The sequence below is a fragment of the Maylandia zebra genome, linkage group LG9 (assembly GCF_041146795.1).
Source record: "Maylandia zebra isolate NMK-2024a linkage group LG9, Mzebra_GT3a, whole genome shotgun sequence".
Lineage (NCBI taxonomy): Eukaryota > Metazoa > Chordata > Actinopteri > Cichliformes > Cichlidae > Maylandia > Maylandia zebra.
In genome coordinates, this window is record NC_135175.1 from 14,957,934 (window position 1) to 14,982,828 (window position 24,895).

Here is a 24,895-nt window from a genome sequence, read left to right on the forward strand (position 1 = left end):
ATCTCAACAATGGCTCATAACAAGACGACAGTCTTTCACACAGGTCAAGTGCCTCTATGCACTTCATTAGTTTAAATATTTACCTATATCACTTCACCTCACATGTCATTGTACTGAATTTAAGCAACCACAAGCTTAATGTAGATTACTTTTAACAACTATCCACCTCAATTACGTCTATGGTCTGGCACACAGGCTGTTGTCGATCAGGGCAAGCTAAAGAATAAACATTTTGTGTCAGCTGCCAGGAGCAAAGTCCAGCACAAACGTCTGTCTCCCTCCAACTCACTCTTGGTTGCTTAGAAACCCATGATAACAACAACAGTCGGTGTCACAGACCACATGTTCTGCTCCGCACACACTCACACACAACAACAACAACAACGACGACGACGACGACAATGACAACAACACAAAATAGGCCTACTCCGGACTCACACCGGACCGCTCGGGACCCTGACCCAGTTGTGGGACGCTCACCCACTCGCGCGACAAAACCCAATGAAGGGACGCTCGGGACACACACCCAGGGCGATTTCAAAACCGGACACTCACCGGACGCTTGGGACCCTTGGGCGATTTAACCAAAACTTCTTTTTCGGGACACTAACCCAGTTATCGCTCCACAAAGTAGCGAACTTCTCAACGCCTCACACAGTGGCGGAGACTGCACAACGACACGGTTATAGAGTCGGCCTCTTTAAACTTACTTGGCGTTGCTTAGAGTGTAATATCAGCCCGAATCCCGCCGATCGCCATTCATCGAGGAGAAAGACAGACAGCGAATCCACAGGAACTTCCTGGCTGACGTCAGTCTTTCAGCGTGCCTCCCCCCCCTCGGTGAATGCGATCCCAGGGAGCCGGCATCGAAGGACCAATTAATGTTAGGTTTGTAGCTTGAACCTATTCGCTGGAACGTTAAGACAATATAATTACACTGCAAGCAAGACGCAAGTAGGCAAACATCTTCATGGTACTCGTGCACGGGAGAGACTGGACAGAGCGCCGTCCCTTCGCTTGACCCCAGTAGCTCTCGTCCGTTCTCCCATACACTGTCCTTTTATTGAGGTTACATGAATATGCATAGGTTCATTAACATACGACGTCTACATACAAACAAAGAGTACCTTGCCTGTGTGTGTGTGTGTGTGTGTGTGGGGACTGCTGATCAAAGGGTCAAACATCCTTGGTCAGGAAGAGGGTAGCCTCCCCCTCCCCCTAGATGGTTCATCCTAGATAACACGGTGAGGAAGTCCTGCAGTTCATCTAAACAAAGAGCACTTAGACTAGAACAGACGCAACTACGTTAATCCTACCATAAAATAATAAGACACGGTATGACCTCTCATGCTCCCAAAGTGCTGTCTAATACACACAAAGTTTGCAGACTATCAAGGATCAAAACCTCTACCAATCTACAACTAATTACAAAACTCTAAGCATATATAAGTAAATATTTCTAAGCATAAATGACAATCAACAATACAAATCTAACACCTACCACCACTTCCCCTGCCAGTGGCGGACCCCCTCAGACATCGGTGCGTTGGTGGTTCTTTGTGTCCGGGGATGGGCGTCCAGGTACACACCGGCTCACTCCTTGGCGGCCGCTTATCGGGGCCTGGAGCCTGGGGCTCGCTCGGGCCACTTCGGAGGTGGGGTGCCCTCGGCCTGGGGCTCGGTCACTCAGGCGCAGCTGGCTGCCGGCGGAGCTCACGGGCGCGTCACTGCAACTCCCCCTGGCTTCTGCTCCGCGGCTGCTGAGTGAGCCCTCATCTGGGACTCTCCTCAGCTCTTTCCGGGACAGTGGCGCAGCTGCCCCTCTGTTGGTCTTCCTTGGTCTCTTGTGTTCTGGGGGCCTCTGGATGTCTGGAGTTTTGATCTCCTCCACACCTGCTTCACGCCCTGGAGGACGGGGCTGTGGCCCCCCCACACCCTCTAGCAGATTATTACATGAAGGAACCTTTTAAAAAAACAAAAAACAAGCGCGTCCATGCTCACAGGTGTACACACGGGTGATCACACCCACAAACTACACCCTTTTTGGCTCCTACCTCAAAGCACACTGTGTTCTGTTGATCTTATGTGCTGCACAATAATGTTTAACATTTAGTATTTACTGTCATATTCCCATATATCATTGTGATGTTGTTTATTCTATTACTCTTGTTCTCTTCTGCTTGCTTTCTTTTTTCTTTCTCAGCAGGTGATCCAGGTGATTGATATATGCATTTTTTTTTCTCTCTGCCCGTTCTGTTGGTTTTTGTCTTTTGCCCTTCTCCCCCGTCCCTCTTCTCAGCTGTTTCTCTTTCCCTCTTTCTTTCTCCCCTTCATTCCCCCAGTCAAGTCTGTCCCGTATTCAGTAAGTGAAAATAAAATAAACAATAAAAGGTGAATCAAATGGACCATTACGGCAAGGCTGGGATGGTCAATTTGGTAAAGTAAATCTGTTGGGCATCTTTCTTTGCCTTTAGACAACAAAAGAGGCAAAAGAGCCAAACGGGACAGGCCAAAAAAAAAAAAAAAAAAAAAGAGAGAACAGTTGCTAAACTGGCATAAGAAGCAACCTTCTTATTGCAACATTCTTATGCAGGAGGTGGAAGAAGCAGTTTCCAGAGAACTGCTGGGAGGATATGGAGGCAAAGGCATAGCATGAACATAGCATGCTAGGCTGGAGGGATCGAAGAAGGCATCAATGGCATGTAGAGATGCATGACTGTCTGAGAGCACTGCACCACATCCATGCAGCTAGTAGATGGAGTAGATAGTTGATCGTAGATAGAGCTAGTAGACCCAGACAGCACATAGGCTTGGTTCTGGTTCTTTTTCGTCTGCGAGTGATTGATTTGGAAGAAGCAGAAACCGTGGGAATTACAGCAATGCCATCGGCATTGACTTTTACACCGTGGGAAAGGGAAAGTGATGTAATGAATAGACAAGTAGCCAAACACCTGGGAAAGCAGACATATGACTGAATGTAGATCTCCCCATTGAACCAATGCACATGCAAATGCCCGGTATGCCCGATGGCCAGTCCAGCTATGATTACAAGCTTCTATGATAAATAGCATTGCCATAGAGTTAGCTGATAAAGAAATACACAATTGGATATATGAAAAAATAATATGTTACCTTACCTGAAGGTGTAGTTTTATCCAAAAAGTACAGAGAGGCCAAGAGTAGCTGCATTCATTTAGGTGATCCTGAAAGAGCGCAAAATTTTCAAAGAAGGCGGACCGTTGTGTAGCTCAATAACTTTGTGTTCTTGTAACAAAGACTGCTTTGAGAGAAAATAATTTAGGTTCACCACACGAATAATAATTGCAGTAATGCTGGAGTGCTACATTTGCGTTGAGTGAGATTAAAAAAAATGTTTAAGCTTAAAGAGGGGCTTGAATTTATTTCTTTGAGTTTACAAATACTTAAGTGCAAAAATGTACTCCTCCTACCCCTAGTGCCCCAACAAACTCATTCATTTTGTGTTCAGAATCAGCCTCTGCTGGTTTAGAATAATTTTAGGTTTATACAAAGAAATTCAAATTAATTTGGTAGTTTTTAATTGCATTTATGAACAACTAACACAATTTGGATGTGTTCTTTGAAAGAAGGACCTGAATCTGTTTTTTGAGTGTACATGAGAAGATGAACTGAAGAAGCTTCTCGGATGAGAGGTGAAACGTCTTCAAGCAACTTAAAGAAGTCCAGACGCTTTTCTTTGCAAGCTCCTTTGATGAAGTGCATGAGAGTTTTCCTCCAGCTCGTCATTACAATTCACTTTGGTATATTTGATTTCACTGAGTCTGTCTCCTCAAGAAGCAGAAGAACAGCAGAAAATGAAGACGTCCATTACAGAGAGACTGGCTTCTTCAAGCAGAGACCTTCTTTAGACTCAGTGCAGGACAGCACACAGCAGGATTTATTCACAGTTCAAAGACTGAAAATAGCTTAACACAGACAGGTGGTGGCACAGAGTGTATCTACTCTCAGCTTATACATTCTTGGAATAACTCATGGTAGTAAAAAGTATTTGAGGGTGAGGAAGTAATTTCAGACTTAAGCTGCTGTCATGTCTGACTTCCTCTTTCACAGGATTTTTGCAGGAAGCTAAAAACTGACGATTTTTTCACTGCTGTATTTCAGGGGCATCGTGTCACACCTCTAGCAGCTTTGCAACCAGACAAAACAGACTTGTTGAACTTTCTTGAACTGCATGTTTTTTTTGTACCTCCTTTTTAATCTAGTGACTTATATGTTAAGTTGACTAAATGTTTCACTAAAAACATTTTCATCTCACTGTGAGATCTTCACTTGGGTGTATTTGGTAAGGAAACATTTTACTGCTTCTTGTCACAAAAACTTTTGTTTATTCGTCTTTTGCTAAGAGAAGCATACATATTTTATTTATTGATGCTTCAGTTTTCCAGGAACTGTTATGTTATTGTTTTCTTATTTCAAGTGGTTTCAAATCACACAGCTCTTTAGATTTTCTTCATCTTTGGTAATAAAAATGGAAAATCTGCTGATAAAAGTTTTGATTGTTAACTTGTTTTGAAACACACCAGTAGAGTATAAAAGCTCCATGTGTGAAATCATTTAAATAAAAAATCATTTTTGTTCACAAATGCAGGGAATGAGTTTCTGAACATGGTGACAGTCGGGATGTTACTGATGGTCGTCTTTTTTTCAGGTGAGCTGTTTATTTAGTCAATCTAAGACATTTTTGAATCATTTATAATATTATTTGTTTCTTCAAGCAAAGTGAAAACAGAGACTTTTTCTCTTTATGTCTTGAAAAGCTTTATGTAGAAACGAGAGGGAAAATGTCAGTTTGTTTCTACATAAAACATACACACACAGAAACATAATGATACTAATAATTTGATCAAAGTTTGTTTAAAGTTTTGTTGGGAGCAAAATTCTTTTTATTATTATTTTTTTAACAATATTTAATGTGTGAATGGGTTAACCATGAAACTATCCTTACAGGTGCTTCAGCTCACTGCCATGATGACCTTTTTGTAACTGCACCAAAGAAGCTGGAAGCACTGAGTGGAACTTGTTTGAAAATCCCATGTAGCTTCAGCCACAAAGCAGAACAGACATTTATCAGCACAAGAAAAACCTTTGGAGTGTGGATTAAAAATAATTCTGATATTACCAAAATCAAAAACAATGTGATCTTCAAAAGTAGTGGAGCAGTTAGCATCTATCCAATAAGTATTACCGGGAACCTGAGTCAGAGAGACTGCACCACTCTGTTTTCTAATTTAACCACCACATACACAGACACATACTTCTTCAGAGTAGAGAGTGAAACATTCAAGGCGACAGCTTCTTGTGATCCTCTTCAAATAACAGTCAGAGGTAAAGAAATGTGAGTTTATACTTTGTAACATATTATTTTTAATTAATTTTAATTAAATTAACTGCTGAGGAAATGTTAGATGAAAGACATAATGATCATCATAACTAACATCCTGACACTAAAAGGATGTATGTATTTCTTTCTTTTAATTTCTGTGCTGCTTTGTTCAGGACTTGATTACATTTCTGAACTTCTATGTGAATTCAGGAAGATAGCATTACATGATTAGTTTGAAAGATTTTGTCCTCTTCATTTTTAATATGTGTTTGATGTGAAACCACAGATTCTCCTTGGAGGCCCAATATTACAATCTCAGGTGATCTGAAGGAGAAGGAGTCTGTCACTATAACCTGCTCAGCTCTCACTCCCTGTCCACACTCCCCTCCTCAACTCACCTGGAATCTCCAACAAGACTCTCACAACAAAATAGAGGAAAACACAGATGGAAGCTTTACAACTAAAATCCAGCAGATCATCACTCTGTCAGACACACATGATGGAAAGAAGATCAGCTGCTCTGCCAGATATCCTGTGAACCAAGGAAACGACACCAAGACAGCAGAGACAGAAGAGACTCTCAGTGTTTCATGTAAGACAATCAGTTTGTTTTTTCATCCTGCAAACATATCATGATTTATAGGATATAATTTGAGTTTGATCTATGGATATTTCTTTTTCTCCAGATGCTCCTAAAGACACCTCAGCATCCATCAGTCCATCAGGTTTGATGTCAGCAGGCAGCTGGGTGAACCTGACCTGCTCCAGCAGAGCCAAACCTCCAGTCAGCAGCTTCACCTGGTTCAAGAAGAGCAGAGATGGAGCTGTGAAAGTATCTGAAGGAGAGATTTACAGCTTCAATGTAACAGATGGAGGAGTTTATTACTGTGTGGCCACTAATGATCTGGGTAATCAGACATCAACAGAGATTCATATGACTGTTGTAGGTAAAGTTACTCACCAGTTATTCTAAAAAAAAAATGCATTTTCATTTTTTCAAGTTTTCTTTGTGATATACTTCACAATTGATAAGAGAGTGAATTTCACTTTATAAAAATCAGCTTCATCCATCACTGTGTGGTTGTTCAGCCTTTAAACATTAAAAACAATTTGAGTTGCCTGCCCTTTTTGTATTATTATGTTCCATTTTGTATAATTTACAATTTAGTTTCAGTTTCAGTTTCCCTGTTTCCTCCCATGTCAGTGTCTCTCCCACTATGTTGGTTAGTATCATTTCTTCAGTGTGCAAGTTTGTCATGTCCCCCGTGTTTAAGTCCCTTTTGTCCTTTATGTGTCTCAGTGATGTCCTTGTTTTCCTTCGTGTCCCCGTCTCTTCCTCTCTCTCTTCCCTCTGTTTACATGTTTCCCCTTGTGTTCATTTCCATCTGTCATGTGTTCTCCCTAGCCATCAAGTCCTGTTTGTTGCTTAGTTATGTCCATGTCTCATCTCCAGTTTCCATTTCCCTACGTCTGGGTTTATAGTATACGTTTTCCTCGTTGGTTCGTCATGTTAAGCCTGTTTGTCTTAGTCTGCGTGTTTCCTGTTTTACTTTGACGGGCTTACATCCCATGTTCTGTGTGTTCAGTTTACTTCCTCCTGTCTTGTCGTTATGTTCATTCATCCCAACTGTGTTCCCCATGTGTTCTCTTTTCCATCATGACCCTTGTGTGTATTCATGTGGTCTGCTGTCATTCATTCCTTGTCCCCGGTCATCTGTTATGTTGTTGTCATGTTTCTAGTTATTAATGTATCCATGCCAAGTTTTCACGTTTAAGATATTTAATGTTTTCTTTCTAGTCTTCCCAGTTTAGGTTTTTGTTTATCATTGAATTGGCTTGCCTTTGGTTTTTGGTTCTTTAATCAGCCAATCACGTTTTCATTTTGCGTGTCTCCTCCTCTCTCCACACAGTCAGCAGACAATTTACTGTTAAACATTTATTCTGTCATTTCATGCAGATTTCTTTTCTCTGAAATCTTCTTGCATTACAGAACTGGTTGGTGTCTACACTGTAGTGAAGACTGTGGGAATCACAATTCTTGTGAGCACACTGATCATCTTTGTGTGTCAGTCAGAGTTTGATCTATGGATATTTCTTTTTCTCCAGATGCTTCCAAAAACACCTCAGCATCCATCAGTCCATCAGGTTTGGTGTCAGCAGGCAGCTGGGTGAACCTGACCTGCTCCAGCAGAGCCAAACCTCCAGTCAGCAACTTCACCTGGTTCAAGAAGAGCAGAGATGGAGCTGTGAAAGTATCTGAAGGAGAGATTTACAGCTTCAATGTAACAGATGGAGGAGTTTATTACTGTGTGGCTACTAATGATCTGGGTAATCAGACATCAGCAGACATTGCTCTCTCAACTCTTACTTACTGTGAAGGTAAAGTCAGTCACAGATTTTTATTTTATTTTTCTTTAATGAATCCAATTTCAAAGTGTTAATATAATTTCTTTTCCTTCTTTCAAACTTTTTTGTGTTATACCTATACAAGAGACAAAAAGAAGTGTGCCTTATGTGAGCGTCGGTATGGTTTTTTGTTTATAGATTGTGCTTCATCTTTCAACATGTTGTTTTTCAGCTGTGAAATTTTAAAAACAAAACAATGCTTCTTCAGCAGTTGTTTGCACTGTTTGTTTCATAAATTAAAGTTTTCTTGACTTTGATTCACTTTAACAGACCTCAGTTACTCTTTAACATTTATTCTGCCACTATTTTTCATCACTCTTTTTTTCATTACAGCTGGAAACCTGGTTGGTGTCTACACTATAACGAAGACTGTGGGAATCATAATGCTTTTGACCACACTGAGCATCTTTGAGTGGTGAGACAAATGTTTCTATGACAAACTCATTTGAAACGACTCGCCTCTAAAACAAAAAGGATTAATTGTTTCTCATTTGTTTTTATCCTTCAGCTGGTTCAAATCAAGATGCTCCAACAAACAGACATAGAGCTGTCAGATGAGCAGAGTAACATCACAACACATCAACTAAAGTGACTGCAGGATGATAAATGCTACCTGCTAAACCATTAAAATGTAACATATTTGTTTATAGTTTGATGTTCAACAGCTGTGTATGACCATTTTACTTTGACTATAGGGATGTTATTACAGAATTATCTCTCCTCAAACCACTGCTGCCTTCCCTAAGGATGGGAATTGATTCATTTGTTGTGATCAGTGTTGGGATCAATACTCAAAAAAGTAGAAAAGTTATTACACATTACACAGAACTTTTCTTAAAGGTAATGCAGTATATTGCTTAAGTACACCCAGGTTCAAATGTTCAAAAAGTGGGTAGCTTCACTGAAAAGGACGTCCCCCACCCCACGCCCCACCCCCCTTTATCACGGTGCTGGGCAAGGTTCAGCATTTACTCAGCTTTAACATGACTCTGGATTCTTGGCTAACTTCGTGTTAGCATACTGTCTGTGCAGGTACTTGCAAAGAGCCGAAGTTGTGTTACCGGTATAATACTGTAGTTTCTGCATTATATCTGACCAAAATATTGTGTGGGCGCGATCTCCAAATGGTGCTGATAGGATAGGTGTGGTTAGTTTCACAAGCACCGTCAATTCATTTCAATATGAAATGTCCAGTTTGCCAAGAGCCACGTAACTTAGCGCAAGTTTAAATATTAACTGGGGATTTTTGCTTCAGTGGGAAATTTACAGCATAGCTATATCGTAACAATTAGCAGGAAATTGTAAACCATAAAAATGTTTGAATCGTTTGTGTACTTGATTTAAATATTCTCCTTCCTATGTTATGCACCTTGAGAAAAGAACTCCCTGATATAAATATGCAAGAGAGTCTATGTTCATCATTTCTCCATAAGATGTATTATAAGATTCTTCTGCTTGTGTGTCAAGCTGACTTTACTGAATGAAAGGCTTCATATTGTCTCTTTCTGTCATCATGTAATCTTTGGCAGGTAGATACTTTGATTCTGTATATATTCTAGTATTACTGTAGCTCTTTGTAAAAACATAAAGTGCCGTCATGTTCTCTGTACTGTCATTTGACTTCTTTGCAAAGGCAAATAAAACTCATAAAGACAACCTTGTTGAATGAAGCATCCGACTCAAAAACACAGAGTGCCAACACTTTAATGATCACATGCAATGTTTATATAAAATCATAAAAACAGCTTTATTTGATCGTTTTAGTCCTAACAAAAGTTTATTTAAAATGGACTGAGGAAAAGTGGAAGTCAGAAAAATTATTTTGGAAAACACAGATGCTGCATCTGGCTTGTTTTCATTATTTAGTCCAAAGCCCTGCATATTTGGAAACGTTTGAGACTTCAAATCTTTGGATTCTGTTTTTACCCCTGAGCCATAAAAGGCTGACAGGATTTCAAATTCGTACCATAGGTGCATCTGCTAAAAATCTCAGATGAGCACGAATCCTGGTGACCAAGGTAAAGTAAAGAGATGTCACGTTTTCTAAAAATCTTGTGAGTGTAATAAATCGAGAATAAGGTAATGTGGGGTTTTTGAAAATGATACCCTATGTGTATTTATTATGAGAATGAAGTGAAGCACTGGCGGCCGTCAGTATTTTTAATTTCAATTTCACACAGTGTCAACTTTTTCTGAACTGGGTTTGTAGAAAGTTGCTACATTTTACAAGCAGAACAGCATCTTAACGTCAGCACAGTAGCTGGGACAGAAGTCAATAACATACTAACAAGTCCTAGCACACTGTAGTTCATATTGTTATGTATGTTCTGTAAGGTTGAGCTTTTGAGGCTTTTGATTGAGTCAAGTTAGAACATTGAGGGTGGCAAATAATTTTAAACAGTAATGACTGACTTCCTCTTTTGCAGGATAAAAGGAGAAAGAACAAAACTGACTGCATTATGCAGTGTGATAGTCAGTGCATGTCTATATGTTCTTTCTGACAAGATAAAAACTAGTTTGCATGATTTATCTTAGCTGTTCAAAAGCTGGTTTCATTTCACTCAAACTTTTATTTAATTGTTTTTCTTTTACTTCACTGACATGTGGGGATCTTATTTCCTGATCTTAAGATTTTGATTTTTACAGTTTTAGTTTTACTCACAAATACTTATAGTTATTATACTTTTTATTTTTCAACTGTTTTGAACTCACAGATGTTAATAATCATAAATATAACTGTGGCTTTTTTTCAGGTGAGCTCTCTGGGTAGTTATTCCAAGACATGGGATCATCTTACAATCATCTTACATCTTACAACTTCTTTTAGAAATAAATCTAAAGGATTTGAGGTCAGAGTCAAGTTTTCATTTCCTGTTTCTAAATTGAAATGCTTAAGAAATGGAGGACTACAACAGCAGTTTGTTAATCATGATTCTATATTAGGAAGTAGATGAATGGGTCCAGTCAAAGTCCTGAGAGGGGAGACAACAACATAGTGATTACCATCCAAGTAGCCTACACCACCTAGTGGCGACAGTTGTGCTAGCCACTGAAAATGACTAATGCTGGAGGTTGCGTCGTGGTGCATGTGGGGTTTTGTTTTTTGGCACCACTTTGTTTTCCAATTTGTTTCCTTTTGCCAAATGGTGCACATTGGAGGACTATATCTTATGCAGAAGGTGCAATCTAAAAAAGATAGGAGACTGCAAGTTGGTGGCCACTGGTCTCCGACTTACTCCCTTCCTGCCCATCTTCCAGTGTGATCCTGATGCCTCTGTCGCATCTTGTACCCTGCTGTTATGTGCTGGATTGTGTCAGGGGCATCTCTGCACACTCCGATTCCATTATCAATATCACATCCACAGAGAGTTCTGTGTTAGGACCAATTCTGTTTACATTATACATGCTTCCTTTAGGCAGTATCATCAGAAGGCATAGTGGGAACATTTTGGACCATGTTTGACCTTCGGCAAATCAGATCACTCCTCGGTTCTGCTGCAAGCTGAAAAGTGAGCAGCCATGTCGCGTTCGGTTCAATACTGGACCGACCAATCAGACAGCGCCCCACGTCACTGCTTCAGCATCACAGACTGGGAAGTCTTCCGGACTGCCGCTGACAACAACATCAACAATTATGCTGAGTATGTAACAGACTTTATTTACAAATGAAAATGCATCAATGACGTCATACCACAGGCAAATGTACGAACTTACCCCAACCAGAAGCCGTGGGTTAAAGGAGAGGTCCGTGCAGCACTCAGAGCGTGAACTACCGCCTTTAAACCCAGAGACCCAGGTGAATACAAAACATCCCAGTATGCACTCAGGAAAGCAATGCAGGGGACAGGTGAAAAGAAAGAAAACAAAGAAAGAAAACAAAGAAAAGATGGAATTCTGCTACAGCCCTGATACCATGGTGCTGCGACAACAAAACCAAGGAGCGCATCGAGGATTACAGGAGACTTCAGAGAGGAGGTCACACCTCCATCCACATCGAAAGAGCAGAGGTGGAGAGAGTCAGCTGCTTTAGATTCCTAGGTATCAACAACAGCGAGAATCTGAGTTGGTCACACCATGTTGGTGTTATCACAAAAGCAGCAAGACAGCAGTTCTTCTTCCTGCGGCGCCTGAGAAGATTCGGCATGAACTCCAGAATACTTAAAAACTTCTACTGATGCACCATTGAAAGTATTCTGACTGGCTGCATCACCACCAGGTGTGCAGCTGTAACGCTCCGCACTGCAAAGCTCTGCAAAGAGTGGGGAGATCAGCACAGCGCATCACCAGGTCTGAATTGCCAGCGATGCAGGATCAGCAGACAGACAGCGCTGCATGAGGAAGATGTAGCCGATCCGGATTTTTTTCTATAACTGCACACTTCTATATGTTCACGTAAAGCTGAGGAGCACGAACCAAAGAATTTCATTACGGGTAAATGTGGCTACACTGTTTATTTGTATATGACAATAAAACTTGTAACTTGATACATTTTAACTGGTATCCAGATGACATCACATTTTATTTGTCCTTCAGCTTTCAGCCCCCTATTTTGTGGAACCAGCTCCCAGTTTGGATTCAGGAGACAGACATTATCTCTACTTTTAATATTAGGCTTAAAACTTCTCTTTGTGCTAAAGCATATAGTTAGGGCTGGATCAGGTGACCCTGAATCCTCCTCTAACTTTGATACAATAGGTGTAGGCTGCTGTGGCATTCCCATGATGCATTGAGTATTTCTACTTCAGTGATCTTTCTCTTTCACTTTCTGTCTATACACCTCACTGCATTAATATTATTATTAATATGTGGCCTTCTTCATCCTCTACCAGAGGGTGGTGCTGTCCTTGGTTGGAATAGGAAGAAGCCTTCTATACAGTTGGATTCTTGATCCATTCTATGTGCTACAGATGAGGGGCTGGTGTTGCTGTTGCTGTAAGGACAAAGGCTTGCTGTCGTCATCTTCAAAATGTTTTTCTAATGCGGTCTCTTTTTGCTGCTTTGTGGGTGGTGTCTGGAATTATATAAACATGCTGAAGTTTAAAATGGGAGACAAAAAATACAACTTTAGAGTAAAAAAGAGATTAACTATGAATGAGATCTATATATGTAAATATGAATACTTGGAAAGGCAGGTGCCTTTCATGATGGTTCCTCTTCCTGCACCATTTCTTTCTCAGGTTTCTGCTGCCTGAGGTATTCACTAAGTAGGTCAGCTGTGGCCATCTTCCTGATGTATTCATGGATGTTTGTATTTTCATCCTGGATGGTGGTTCTGACACTCACCAGTCCTCAGACCCCTTCCTTCCACTTAGTGTACAGTCTCAGGGTGCTGGACTTGGTGAAACCCTGCATGCATTATAAGGAGCTTTCTTGTCTTGATACCAGTGGCTTATGTCTCCTCGTTTGGCCACCTGGTTTTTGATGAGTGGTAGGTTATAGGTATCGATCGCCTGGATTCATTTGTGTGCAATTTTTCCTTCTAGTAGTGCAATCCCCTCAGTTCTGACTACTTTCTCTTTGTTATCATCCAACTACACTTCTCTAGCACAAATCACATTTTGGTGTGATTGCTTGGGGTTCAAGCCGTGGTTGCATATTGCCTTTGATTTCGTCACTGCCTTACCTGTCTCCTCTGGTAAATCTGTGATCCTTTCTGTCATTGTCAAATGAAAACCAACCAAAAGACAATTCACTTACCTAACCTTCTAAACAAAAAATCCTAACTGAGCTCCTAGAAGAACTCCTGTCTTGTCTGGTCTTCTCCAGACAAGACAGTAAAACTGTTTTATCTACAGTTTTACTTTGTAATATTGTTCATACTTGTGCCCACGTAGCCTGTCTGGAGTGATCCTTTGCCCGTGGATTGTGCTGGTTGTGTGTGTGTGTGTGTGTGTCTGTTTGTGTGCGTGCGTTTAAGTGGTTTCTTTTTTTAATTAAATTTTGAAATATACATAGTCCTTTGTCAGTGTGTGCAATGCTGGTGTTCGGTGTACTTTAAGGTTTTTGTGACCTTTAATGAGTTTTGTTTTTGTTTTTATTGCAGTGAACTGAGGACATACCAGTAGCTGTGGGACCTCCGGTGGTGAATCGTTTTCCACACTTCCGTTGTTGTACAGCACCTGGGGTGTAGACTTGATTTTACATGTGAGTTTCGTTTGGTCCTCAGCTCCTGGTAAGTCCAGTTCAATATATAGTTTTATTTAATTTAGCAAACTATCACAGAATGGGCTGTACCACAGTCAACTTTTGTTGTTTTATTCCTTGTTTTTATTTTTACAAATATAATTGAAGATATATTAATAATAGAGCCAGTCTGCCTCTGTTGTGCATCTTTGAACGTGTGTAATCGTTTTCTGGTTTTAAAAACACTGTATTTCATGGGGGTGAAATTCCCCGAGGTTGCGTTGTCATGTTTTACTTTTTCAAATAACCTCATTGACCACTTTGTCACACTGGCAACCTGGCCCTGATATCTCCCCTGGGTAGAGTATGCTCACATGTCAGGGAGTTTTTATTGTTTTATTTGCTTATGCTTCAAAAGTTATGTTATACATATTTCACCAGACACAGTTTTCTGAGCCTGTGACACTGACAAGAGACCAGCACAGAAATACATATCCGCAGAAGTTGACTTGCATTATATTATTCTTAGAAATTGACCTGCAACACACATACTCTGTGACACACACACACACACACAGCTTGCATGCAGACAGACATCAGGACCTGCGTGACAGGAAATGTGATTATATTTGCATATTGACGATGTAACCTATAAAAATAAACGAATACTGCAGTTCGGTGTGATTTGCTCTGAGCTTTTCACCCGTGCAGCACGTTAACCTACACAAGTGTCTCATTGTTGTTTATTCACCTGACTGTTTGTTAACTGTAAATCTCTGACATCACAGTTCACTCAAATCAAATCAAATCACTTTTATTGTCACATCACATGTGCAGGTACATTGGTACAGCACATGTGAGTGAAATTCTTGTGTCACCTCATCCTCCATTGGTCTCTCTCCTTTTGAATGACTTGGGAGGCACTGCCAAAAGCAGTTGACCATTAGTGTTTTTATGCACACTGATTACATACATTAGCTCCCAGGCACACTGCAGGACAACATGAATGGCTATCTGTCAAGGACATTCCCCTAAAATCTCTCTTCCACAGGCTATCCCCACGCTACATTGGTCCCTATGAACTTGGGGCCGTAATAAGCAGTCAGATTAAAGTTCCCTATGTCCATGTGAATTCATCCTACATGTATCTCAGGTCAAGCCAGTGCTCCCCAGTCTATTGTAGGAGGGAGAAGTAGGATGAGCACACACACACACACCATTATTCAACATCACAGTAAAAAGTGTCAACATTTGCATGCTTGAATGGTAAACGCTCCTCCTCGTGGACGAATATAAAAATTAAGAGCAAGTATACCAAAATAAAATTTTAATATAAAGGAATATATTAGATGAGATTAAGATAAATGTGTGATCAAAAATGGCATTTTCAGTGATTTTCAACGGGATATTTTTTGTCATTAAGAATAAATGTGTCAGTTTGTGTGAGTTGAAACAGCTTCACATATAACTCAGTTTACGATCATCAATTCTCAACTGACTGAATGACCACACATGCGCCATGATGTATTTATGCAGGCAAATTTGGTATATCAGTGTAACAGGCAAAAGAAGAAGTTTTTCCTAACAATCACTTCAACAATCCAAATAATATAGTTACTTTCCACTGTTAATGATAAACTATAAATTTACCCCCAAATCCTAAAATATTGAAGATTCTATTAAATCAAACAGACCAAATTTAAAGTATAATGAAGATTTGGAGGAATACCTTTATCCACTTCATTATGATACTATAAAAATAACATGCTTTTACTGAAGACTAACCAAAACTTTAATGCTTTGCCACAATTTGTGTTTCTTAACTCACTTTCCAGAACTAATCAGTTAAATCAACATTCCACTGACCAATCACATTATAATGCAGGGACAAAACCAACATAGGGATATCAGGTATACAAAAAAACTGCATGAAGAGCTGGCTCTGTCCTCGGGTTTTTGGTTTTCTTTCTAAATTAAGTTAAGATTCTATCTTTGTAGAACTGAACATACAGCAAAGCTAAGAAATAAAATATTTCTTAATATTACCTAACCAGCTGTGTGCTGCCAGAGATTAAAACTCACCAGCAGGTGGTGCTATTGTATTTTTCGGGTCATAGTTGCAGTAACCAATCAGGACTTGGCAGAGCCAGGATCAGAAAGTAATTCTCACATGTGCCGTCTTGATTGAACAGTCTCTTTGAACCCAACTCTATCCTTATGTGTTATTTCATGGCTGTAAGTATGTTATGTTTTGTTTTGTTTTTTTTACTTTATGTACATTTGTGAATTGTGTGAATGGATTCAGGCACAGACTCGAGCTCTTTGGAGAAAGAGTTCACAAGTTTATTTACAAAACTAATGTCCAGAATGTCTGTGAAGGTTCTCAGTCATCCAGGTCATCGTAGTCAAAGGAGCTTGCAAAGAAAGAGGCGGTGGTTTATGACACCAACTGTCTGCCATCTATAATCCAGTTTTGAGTTCCCTCCCCAGACGCCTTAACGACCACTCACATCCTGGGCCATCTGACCTCAGAAATTCGCATTTTGTTCTTTCTGTTTATATCCTGTAAAAGAGGAAGTCAGTCAATACTGTTTCTTGAAAGTCTAAAATGACTCCGTCACTCTGAGAATAAGTTTTCTAACTTCCCTCATTCAAAACCTAAGGTTACAGAATATAATTACTAACTTCAAGTATGAATGTCACATTGTATCATCAGTTAATATTTACAAGCTACACCACCACAAGATGCAGGGAGAATACATAGTACAGGTGCTTTAGGTCAATTAGTTTTAGTTGCAAAGCTGCTATAGACATGAAATTATGGGCTAATTATAAAAAAATGCAAGAATAATACTGTCCTGTGATAGATGAAGTCAGAAAGGTCTTAAGTCTGCAATTACTCAAGCCCAAGCACTTTTTTATTAACGTTGGTTATTCGAAATGTGCATAACATTTTACAGAATACACATCACTCAGTACGAGTATCACATTGTATCTGTAAGCTTTGGATGCACAAGTATTGTGAAGTTGTCACTACTGTTGCCTCTCAGCCCAACACACAACATTTTAGGTCAATAAATGCAAAAAGAGAATTTTATGTTTCAATTACGTGCAAAGCTTGTTATTAAAAATAACAAGTGTGCTTCATCTTCATTTTAGCAGAATTTAAAACATGTAATATGTTCCATAACAAAAATACACACAGATAGGAAGCACACAACAAAAATATTTCACAGGAAGTAAACTGCTAGTGTGACATCACTTTAATGCCTCATTTAAAAGAGGGTTTTTTTGTTTTGTTTTTTTAGTTCACTGCCATTATCTAACTATATATGGATCGGACACAAACATCCTGATTCTTATCAGGTTACCTGAGATGAACTACAAAACAACATTTCTCTGTACAACATCTGTGCAATACATGTCCACACTCATTTCTTCTGCACTGGCTTTTTTTAGCCTTGCACATTTTGAACTGTTAAAACATCACATCCTGCTGCTGCGTGCTGTCCTGCACTCAGTCTAAACAAGGTCCAGGTTTCTGCTTCAAAAACTCAGTTTCATCATAATGAGCATCTTCATTTTCTGCTGTTTAGGCTGCTTCCTGAAGAGACAGACTCACACCTATCGTGAAATGAAAAAAAAAAACTGGAGGAAAAGGCTCATTCACTTGATTTTGATAATATTAGAACAAACAGTTCTTACTGAAGACAGTCACAGAAATCCTCAATGCTTTGCCAATAGAGTAAAATTGAAAAACAGGAAGTTTAATTGCATTTTATGTTTCTTAAGTAATTTACCAGATTTAGCTCAGTCAACTAAAACGCCTGAACTCTGTGCAACATTATTCTTTTTTGAACTTACACTATTTAAATTTTGCCTTCACCTGATTTCTTTTCTTCATGTAAAAGTCATCCTACAGACTACTGATGCTGCCTAGCTGCATTCTCACCTGCCACCAACTTGCAGTCTCCTGTCTTTTTCAGATTGTCCTTCTGCATAGTTCATCAGAGTGCACCTTCTGCCACTCGTCTATTTAACTCTACATTACATAAGTTGTTATATGTTACATGTCAGTCAATGTTCCATTTTTTTTTCTTTTATACGGTAAGTGTTTTTCATGTAAATCATGTTTTCATATAAAAGTGAGCATTTCAGTTCCTAAAACTACCTTTGCTTCAGCTACAGTTTGCTAGGATTTGTCAGTGTCTTATTGACAACATCTACAGATATGCAATAATAAATAAAAGTAAACTATAACAAATATGGTACTGAAGTCAGGATCTTTTTGAAACAATATATAATAATCTAAATTCATGGGTGCAATTTATACAATGTAGCAATTTTCTACAAACCCAGTTCTAAAAAAAAACTCTGGGGATGCTGTAAGATGTAAATTGAAAACAGAATTAAATGATTTGCAAATCTGTTACGGCCCTGGCCATAATGTGTCTTGGTAGCCGTTTCTTGTTCTGTCTGTGTCTTTAAGTCTCTGCAGGTCCCTGATTGGATAAGCTGACGGCTGCCGATTGGTCCCCTGATCATGTGGTTGCTTTCAAAATCCCTCACTAGCAGTTGGGGCAGCCACTGACAGCAGCAGCAGACCTGACCCTGGCCTCCAAACGCTGTAATATTTGTGATTCCCGTGACTTACAGAGCTTTGAATATAGTGTGTAAATTAGCCTTCACTTGTAAATAGCACTTGTAAATAGTCACTGAAGCCGAAGTGGTGAGCTGCCTTGTTGTTTTCTGTATTATTTCCTTCTGTTTATTCAGTTAGGGAGTTAGGCGTAGCATTTGTGTTTTGTTTGTTCTTTTCATCATGTAAGGTTCAGGTAGCACCTTCTTGACTGATTAAGCTGGTTTTGTTTGTTATTTTGCCCTTTGTTCACCCCAGAAGTCACGCTTCAGTTTAGGCACAATAAACCACTGTTCACTAAGAAATTGTTTTTTCTCTGTGTGGCTTTGGGGCCCAGGGCGGGATCACTTCTTTTTTTTAACTCTTATGTTACGTTCCTGTACCCCTAGACTGGGGCGTAACAAAATCTCATAAGTTTATATTTTATTCACAGCAGAACATAGAACACATATCAAATGGTTAAAGAGAGGAAATATACTATTTTCAGAGACAGAAAAAGGTCATACTGAGTTTGATTGTTCCCCCCAAAAAACAGACACATTCAGCATTTCCTGTTCTTTTAACAGCAGTCAGTAAAACTCGGGGAACAGAGGAGAGCATTTGTGAAACTTTTTGGAAAAGATTGTTGTCCCTTTCTTGTGTCATAGGGTTCAACAGTGTTCAGTTTGTCATATTTTTGGTTCCAAAATGTGCCAAATGTTTCCAGGCCTGGACTGCAGGCAGACCAGTGCATCGCCCAGATTCTTCTACTATGAGTTCAAGCAGGTGTAATAGATACATTATGTGATTCATCTTGCTGTAATATGCATCAGCAGTGATGGTGCCTTTCCAGATGTGCAGCCTGCTAATTACATAGGTACTGAAGCACCTCGATTACCTGTCTGTGTTACACTGTTGCCTACTTGCTGTCTACATTCAGTCTAAAGAAGGTCTCTGGTTGGAGAAGAAAATCTCTTCATAATGGCTGTCCTCATTTTCTTGACACAAACTCTGTGAAATAAAACGCACCAAACTTGAAATGCTATGAAGAGCTTGAGGATACAATAAGGTGATACTAACATCTAAAATCTGTTTTTGAGCACAGTCACGCTAAGCCTTCATTTTATGAGTGCACATGTAAAAACTACAATCATCAGAGTCAGTTTCCTACCTGTGCCTGATGTGAAGCTTGACGTGTTGATTTTAGTCGCCTAGAAGTTACAGAGATGTAATCATCAGAAATAATAATAATAATAATAATAATAATAATAATGATGTCTTGAGCAATCTACCTGAAACATTTCCTACCAGCTTAATTGAACAGGTCAGTCCAGAATCCATCACAGCAACACATTCATTGCAAAATAAATGGTTACGTGTTTACACTCTTCAAAATATGTTTATGAATCTTGTGCAATTAATTAATTACATAACTTAGAAACTCACAAAGGGAACTTCAGACACACAGGAACGATAAAATGCATCCTATCATCATTTGCATGAAAAAATATTTCTATTTTGTGGAATATTTCAGCATCTTATGATACAATCTGAAGAAACTTCACATCTGTAGCTTTGTTTTCTCAGTGATACAAAAACTGAAATACTGAAGCTATAAACTTAAAGATATACCTCAACACTTCCACTGGTTTTAGTTAAAAGTTCAGTCAAAATGAAACCATTGACAGTTTCAAGCAATATCACAAGATAAAGAAAAGTGAGACAAAATTCGATATTCCACGGATGGAATAAATCTGGACTGGATGTTGATCTTAGAGTCTTACCAAAACACAAAAACCATACAGATGAGTACGATGATCCCAGTGATCCCTCCTACAGCAGACCATGATAAAGGCTGATGTGTTCCTGCAGATATAAAAAGGTTAGTGACAAATGCACTTTGATAAATATCATGTTTGTCACTGAGTGTTCAGGCTTATCTGAAGGTAACTTAAATGTTCAAGTTGCTGTGAATGGTTTAATCTATTTACATTCAATCAAATGTTAAGAGAGTGAAAGCTTTCCTATTAACTTAATGATCTCAATCAATAATTTCATGTCTTATTTAAAACAGCATCATATTCAATGTTGGGGCCACAAACTTTGTGGTGATAAGGTTGTGTCTGCATGGTGTTGTATGTCTATTCCAGGGATTTGGGTTCATGTGGGAGGTTTTAATGAATGATAGATTTAATAGACTGTATTTCTTTTGCTGACTGTGTTCGTTTGTGCATGTCAAATGCCTTGCCTTCTTTAGATTGCCCTCAAGTAGCTTGCATGTGCTTGCGCTTGACTGCAAAGTGGATGGATGACTGAAATATGGAATAAATGCTCAATGGAAAATGAATGGAAGCTGGATTGTTTGCTGGTCTATTTAAGAATGAGTCAGCAAAGCAGTTCTCCCTACTTCATCCTCTGCGTGGCCTAATTGATATCAAGTCACTTCATTCAGTTCAATAGACAATAAAGCATTCTGTGCATTAGGGCAATGAATCTGACCAGAAGAAGACAAGCAAGCAGTTGATACTAATGTATTATGGGCACTTCTGTTTCTTCTATTTGGGCTTGAATTTTCTGAGGATGACTTAAAGCTCTTGGATCCTGTTGACAGTGCTTTCATTTCTGTAAATATGGATGTGTTCCCATTATTCTCACCAAACTTTCTTCAATAAATTCAAACCTGTTAATCACAATTCTGCATACAGTTTATTAATATTAATAAATGATTGATTCTTGTGCTGCTGTCTGCATTTACCTGTTGGATGAAGCTCTGCTGATGTCTGATTACCCAGATCATTAGTGGCCACACAGTAATAAACTCCTCCATCTGTTACATTGAAGCTGTAAATCTCTCCTTCAGATACTTTCACAGCTCCATCTCTGCTCTTCTTGAACCAGGTGAAGCTGCTGACTGGAGGTTTGGCTCTGCTGGAGCAGGTCAGGTTCACCCAGCTGCCTGCTGACACCAAACCTGATGGACTGCTGGATGCTGAGGTGTCTTTAGGAGCATCTGGAGAAACAAACAAACAAAGACATATCACACAAATCATGTTGTCCTATAGGATCCAGTTCAACAATAAACTCTGATTGTCTTACATGAAACACTGAGAGTCTCTTCTGTCTCTGCTGTCTTGGTGTCTTTTCCTTGGTTCACAGGGTATCTGGCAGAGCAGCTGATCTTCTTTCCATCATGTGTGTCTGACAGAGTGATGGTCTGCTGGATTTTAGTTGTAAAGCTTCCATCTGTGTTTTCCTCTATTTTGTTGTGAGAGTCTTGTTGGAGATTCCAGGTGAGTTGAGGAGGGGAGTGTGGACAGGGAGTGAGAGCTGAGCAGGTTATAGTGACAGACTCCTTCTCCTTCAGATCACCTGGGATTGTAATATTGGGCCTCCAAGGAGAATCTGTGGTTTCAAATATGTTGCAAATACATACAAATAAATACAGTATATAATACACTATATCTTTCTAATGTAGAATCATTTGTTCTGTTATCAATTTATTTAAACTCTACACTTAACACACTCTAATCCAGTGTACTGCATTGCACTGCACACTACACTTTACACGGTGATTATGAACCACTCCACTGTCACATGTTTGCTGGTGCATTGTTTTTGTTTTGATTTTCAAATATTTTTATGATGTGTATTATCATTTCTATTTGACTTTATTCAATTTATTTTGATTTCAGATTACTTTTTATCTCATTAAGATATTTGTTTTGTCATCTTTTCATATCTTACAAATAATTGTTATTATTAACCCTGTAAGACCCAACCCATCAAAAAATAGCCAGAAAATTCAGATTTTTTTAGAAATGAGATGTTTATAAACCCTTATAACAAAATCCACATTTTGTTTGCTATATCATGATATATTTTTTATTAAATATTTATTATATTTTTTTGTATTGCATAAGATACGTGGCAACTGTTTGTTAAAAACAATGTTCATTTTTTAAAAAAAACAGTTTTGTCCATAACATTTTGAAATTATGGCAAATATTGATCATGTTGATGAGATAGAGGTTATGATACAAAGGGCATTATAGGGTTAACATGCATGGACATAAAAGGAGTGAAGCCTGTCAGTAGTAAATATGTTAAGGGAATGGACAGTTTAAACCAAATTGGCAGAAGTTGTAAAAATCCCAAAATCATTACTGAATGACTGTGATCTTCATGGCCTCAGGTCAAACTGCACTGAACACACACAGTTCTGTCAAAAGAATCAGTGCGTGAGCTCAGGAACACTTCTGAAAGCCATCAGTAGAGCTGGATGCAGAAATGGAAGTTAAAAGTCCATTCTTGCTTCGTCTAGTTGGAATTATTTTACATGAAGTGAGACGGAGATTAGAACTGGCTTTAAACGATACTGTGTTCTGTACAGACCTGTCACACTCTGAAACTGTTTTCAAAATGTTATGACACAATAAAAACAGTATATTGATATATATTGACTGCTTCAGAAAGAATCCTGTACAGTTAAGAAATAAAATGTAAATCAGGAAAATCACTGTGACTGTATTGAAACTTTTAGGCTGAAAAAATTATATTTTAGAATACAGAAATCTATTTGAATGTGTTTTATTGTCATTTTGTTATTAAACATTCATTTATTTTAAAAATAACTCACCTCTGACTGTTATTTGAAGAGGATCACAAGAAGCTGTTGCCTTGAATGGTTCACTCTCTACTCTGAAGAAGTATGTGTCTGTGTAGGTGGTGGTTAAATTAGAAAACAGAGTGGTGCAGTCTCTCTGACTCAGGTTCCCAGTAATACTCATTGGATAGGTGCTAACTGCTCCACTACTGTTGAAGATCACATTGTTTTTGATTTTGGTAATATAAGAATTGTTTTTAATCCACACTCCAAAAGTTTCACTTGTGCTGATAAATTTTGGTTCGTCTTTGGGTCTGAAGCTACATGGGATTTGCAAACAAGATCCACTCAGTGCTTCCAGCTTCTTTGGTGCAGTTATGAAGAGTGCTGGTTGATCAGCACAATCAGCCAAAACACCTGTAAATACAGTGTCATGATTAATAAATTGTTGACTCTATCTTCACTGGCCTTTCAGATTTTGTTTGTCAATAAAGTTCAGATTGTAAAATGACTCCATGTCTGTGAATGACTGAACTAACAGTTCACCTGGAACAAAGAGGACAATCAGCAACATGCTGACTGTCACCATGTTCACACACAGGAACTTGTTGATGCTGTTGTTGAAACCCTGAATTAAAAACACAAATCAGACATTTAATCACTTGAATTATGGATTTTGAAGAGATTATTCATATTTCTTTAAAACAAATTCTTAATCCAAACTTCCTCTGTGCAATACGAGCTGTCATCATAAGGAACCATTGTTAACAACATCTGACATGTGAAATGAGTGAAACTAAATCACCAGGAAAGAAAATGACATAAATGTGTCTGTCAGTGCACTAAAAGAACAATCACAAAATAAAAACTTCAGTTTCGTTAAATAAAAGCATAAAATGTTTCCTTACCAAACAAGTCCCCATTTAGTCTCACAGTTTTAGAGTGAAATGAAGCAAAATTACAATAATCGATGTAAACTAGTGGTCATCATTTGAGAAAGAAGCAAGCACTGAGATATCCACTGACTAAACCACACGATACAATCAACTGTGTCCTTCCTGCTTAAAAGCTGAAACAGGGGATATGACGTCAATCTATTTTTAACGTCCACTCTGAACTCACATTCACAACCTAAAAGATTTTTTTAACGTCAATCCTTCAGAGCCTGCAAACTTAACCTTAGTTAAAATATTTTTTAAAAAATCCCAATATGAACGTCACTTATCATCAGGAGCAGTAGCGGTTTTTGATACGGGCGACACGGGCAGTTGCCCGGGGCGGCATCAGGGGCATCGGCAAAAAAAATATAAAAAATTGCTCGTACTCATGCTGCCCCGACATCAGCCAGCGCATATTGGGAATGGCATCGGTTTTCTATCGCCCATTTAGAATAGAATAGAATAGAATAGAATTCAACTTTATTGTCATTGCACATGCACAGGTACAGGGCAACGAAATGCAGTTTGCATCCATCCAGAAGTGCTTAGTGATATAGATATATTACAATATATATTAGCAATAATATAGATATGTAAGTATATTACAGAAATGGGTCTATTATGGTATGTTATAATGTACACGGTATGAAGTATGTTGTGAATATTTTATAACTATAAGTATGTACAGGCTGTAGTGAGTACAAGCTATGTACAGGCTATGGACAGGATATAAATATGAAAAACTATACAGAATATGAAATAAATAACTTTACAGAAATCTGAGATATACAGCTATACAGAAATGGGAACTATGCAAGTTGTAAACAGTTGTAGGGTTAAAAATT

At 38.8% G+C, this 24,895-nt stretch overlaps 2 protein-coding genes and 1 long non-coding RNA gene across 3 annotated transcripts; 1 reads left to right on the top strand and 2 right to left on the bottom strand.

The window, feature by feature from the left end:
* Positions 1–4,644: 4,644 nt before the first annotated feature.
* LOC101480687 (myelin-associated glycoprotein-like) lies at positions 4,645–8,313 on the top strand. Its single transcript, XM_076888763.1, has 7 exons — positions 4,645–4,687; positions 4,987–5,364; positions 5,649–5,954; positions 6,049–6,309; positions 7,469–7,741; positions 8,102–8,183; positions 8,277–8,313. Exons 1-7 carry the CDS (start codon positions 4,645–4,647, stop codon positions 8,311–8,313), a joined length of 1,380 nt encoding a protein of 459 aa, XP_076744878.1.
* Positions 8,314–16,928: 8,615 nt separating this feature from the next.
* On the bottom strand, positions 16,929–21,483 carry LOC143420493 (uncharacterized). The gene is made up of 5 exons (XR_013100321.1): positions 21,265–21,483; positions 20,294–20,375; positions 19,681–19,720; positions 19,408–19,520; positions 16,929–17,515 (listed from the first exon to the last, which is right to left on the bottom strand). It is a non-coding gene; the product is annotated as an uncharacterized LOC143420493 (long non-coding RNA).
* Positions 21,484–21,579: 96 nt separating this feature from the next.
* LOC106676474 (myelin-associated glycoprotein-like) lies at positions 21,580–23,874 on the bottom strand. Its single transcript, XM_014413167.3, has 4 exons — positions 23,836–23,874; positions 23,659–23,740; positions 23,146–23,529; positions 21,580–21,911 (listed from the first exon to the last, which is right to left on the bottom strand). Exons 1-4 carry the CDS (start codon positions 23,872–23,874, stop codon positions 21,580–21,582), a joined length of 837 nt encoding a protein of 278 aa, XP_014268653.3.
* Between the last annotated feature and the right edge of the window lie 1,021 nt (positions 23,875–24,895).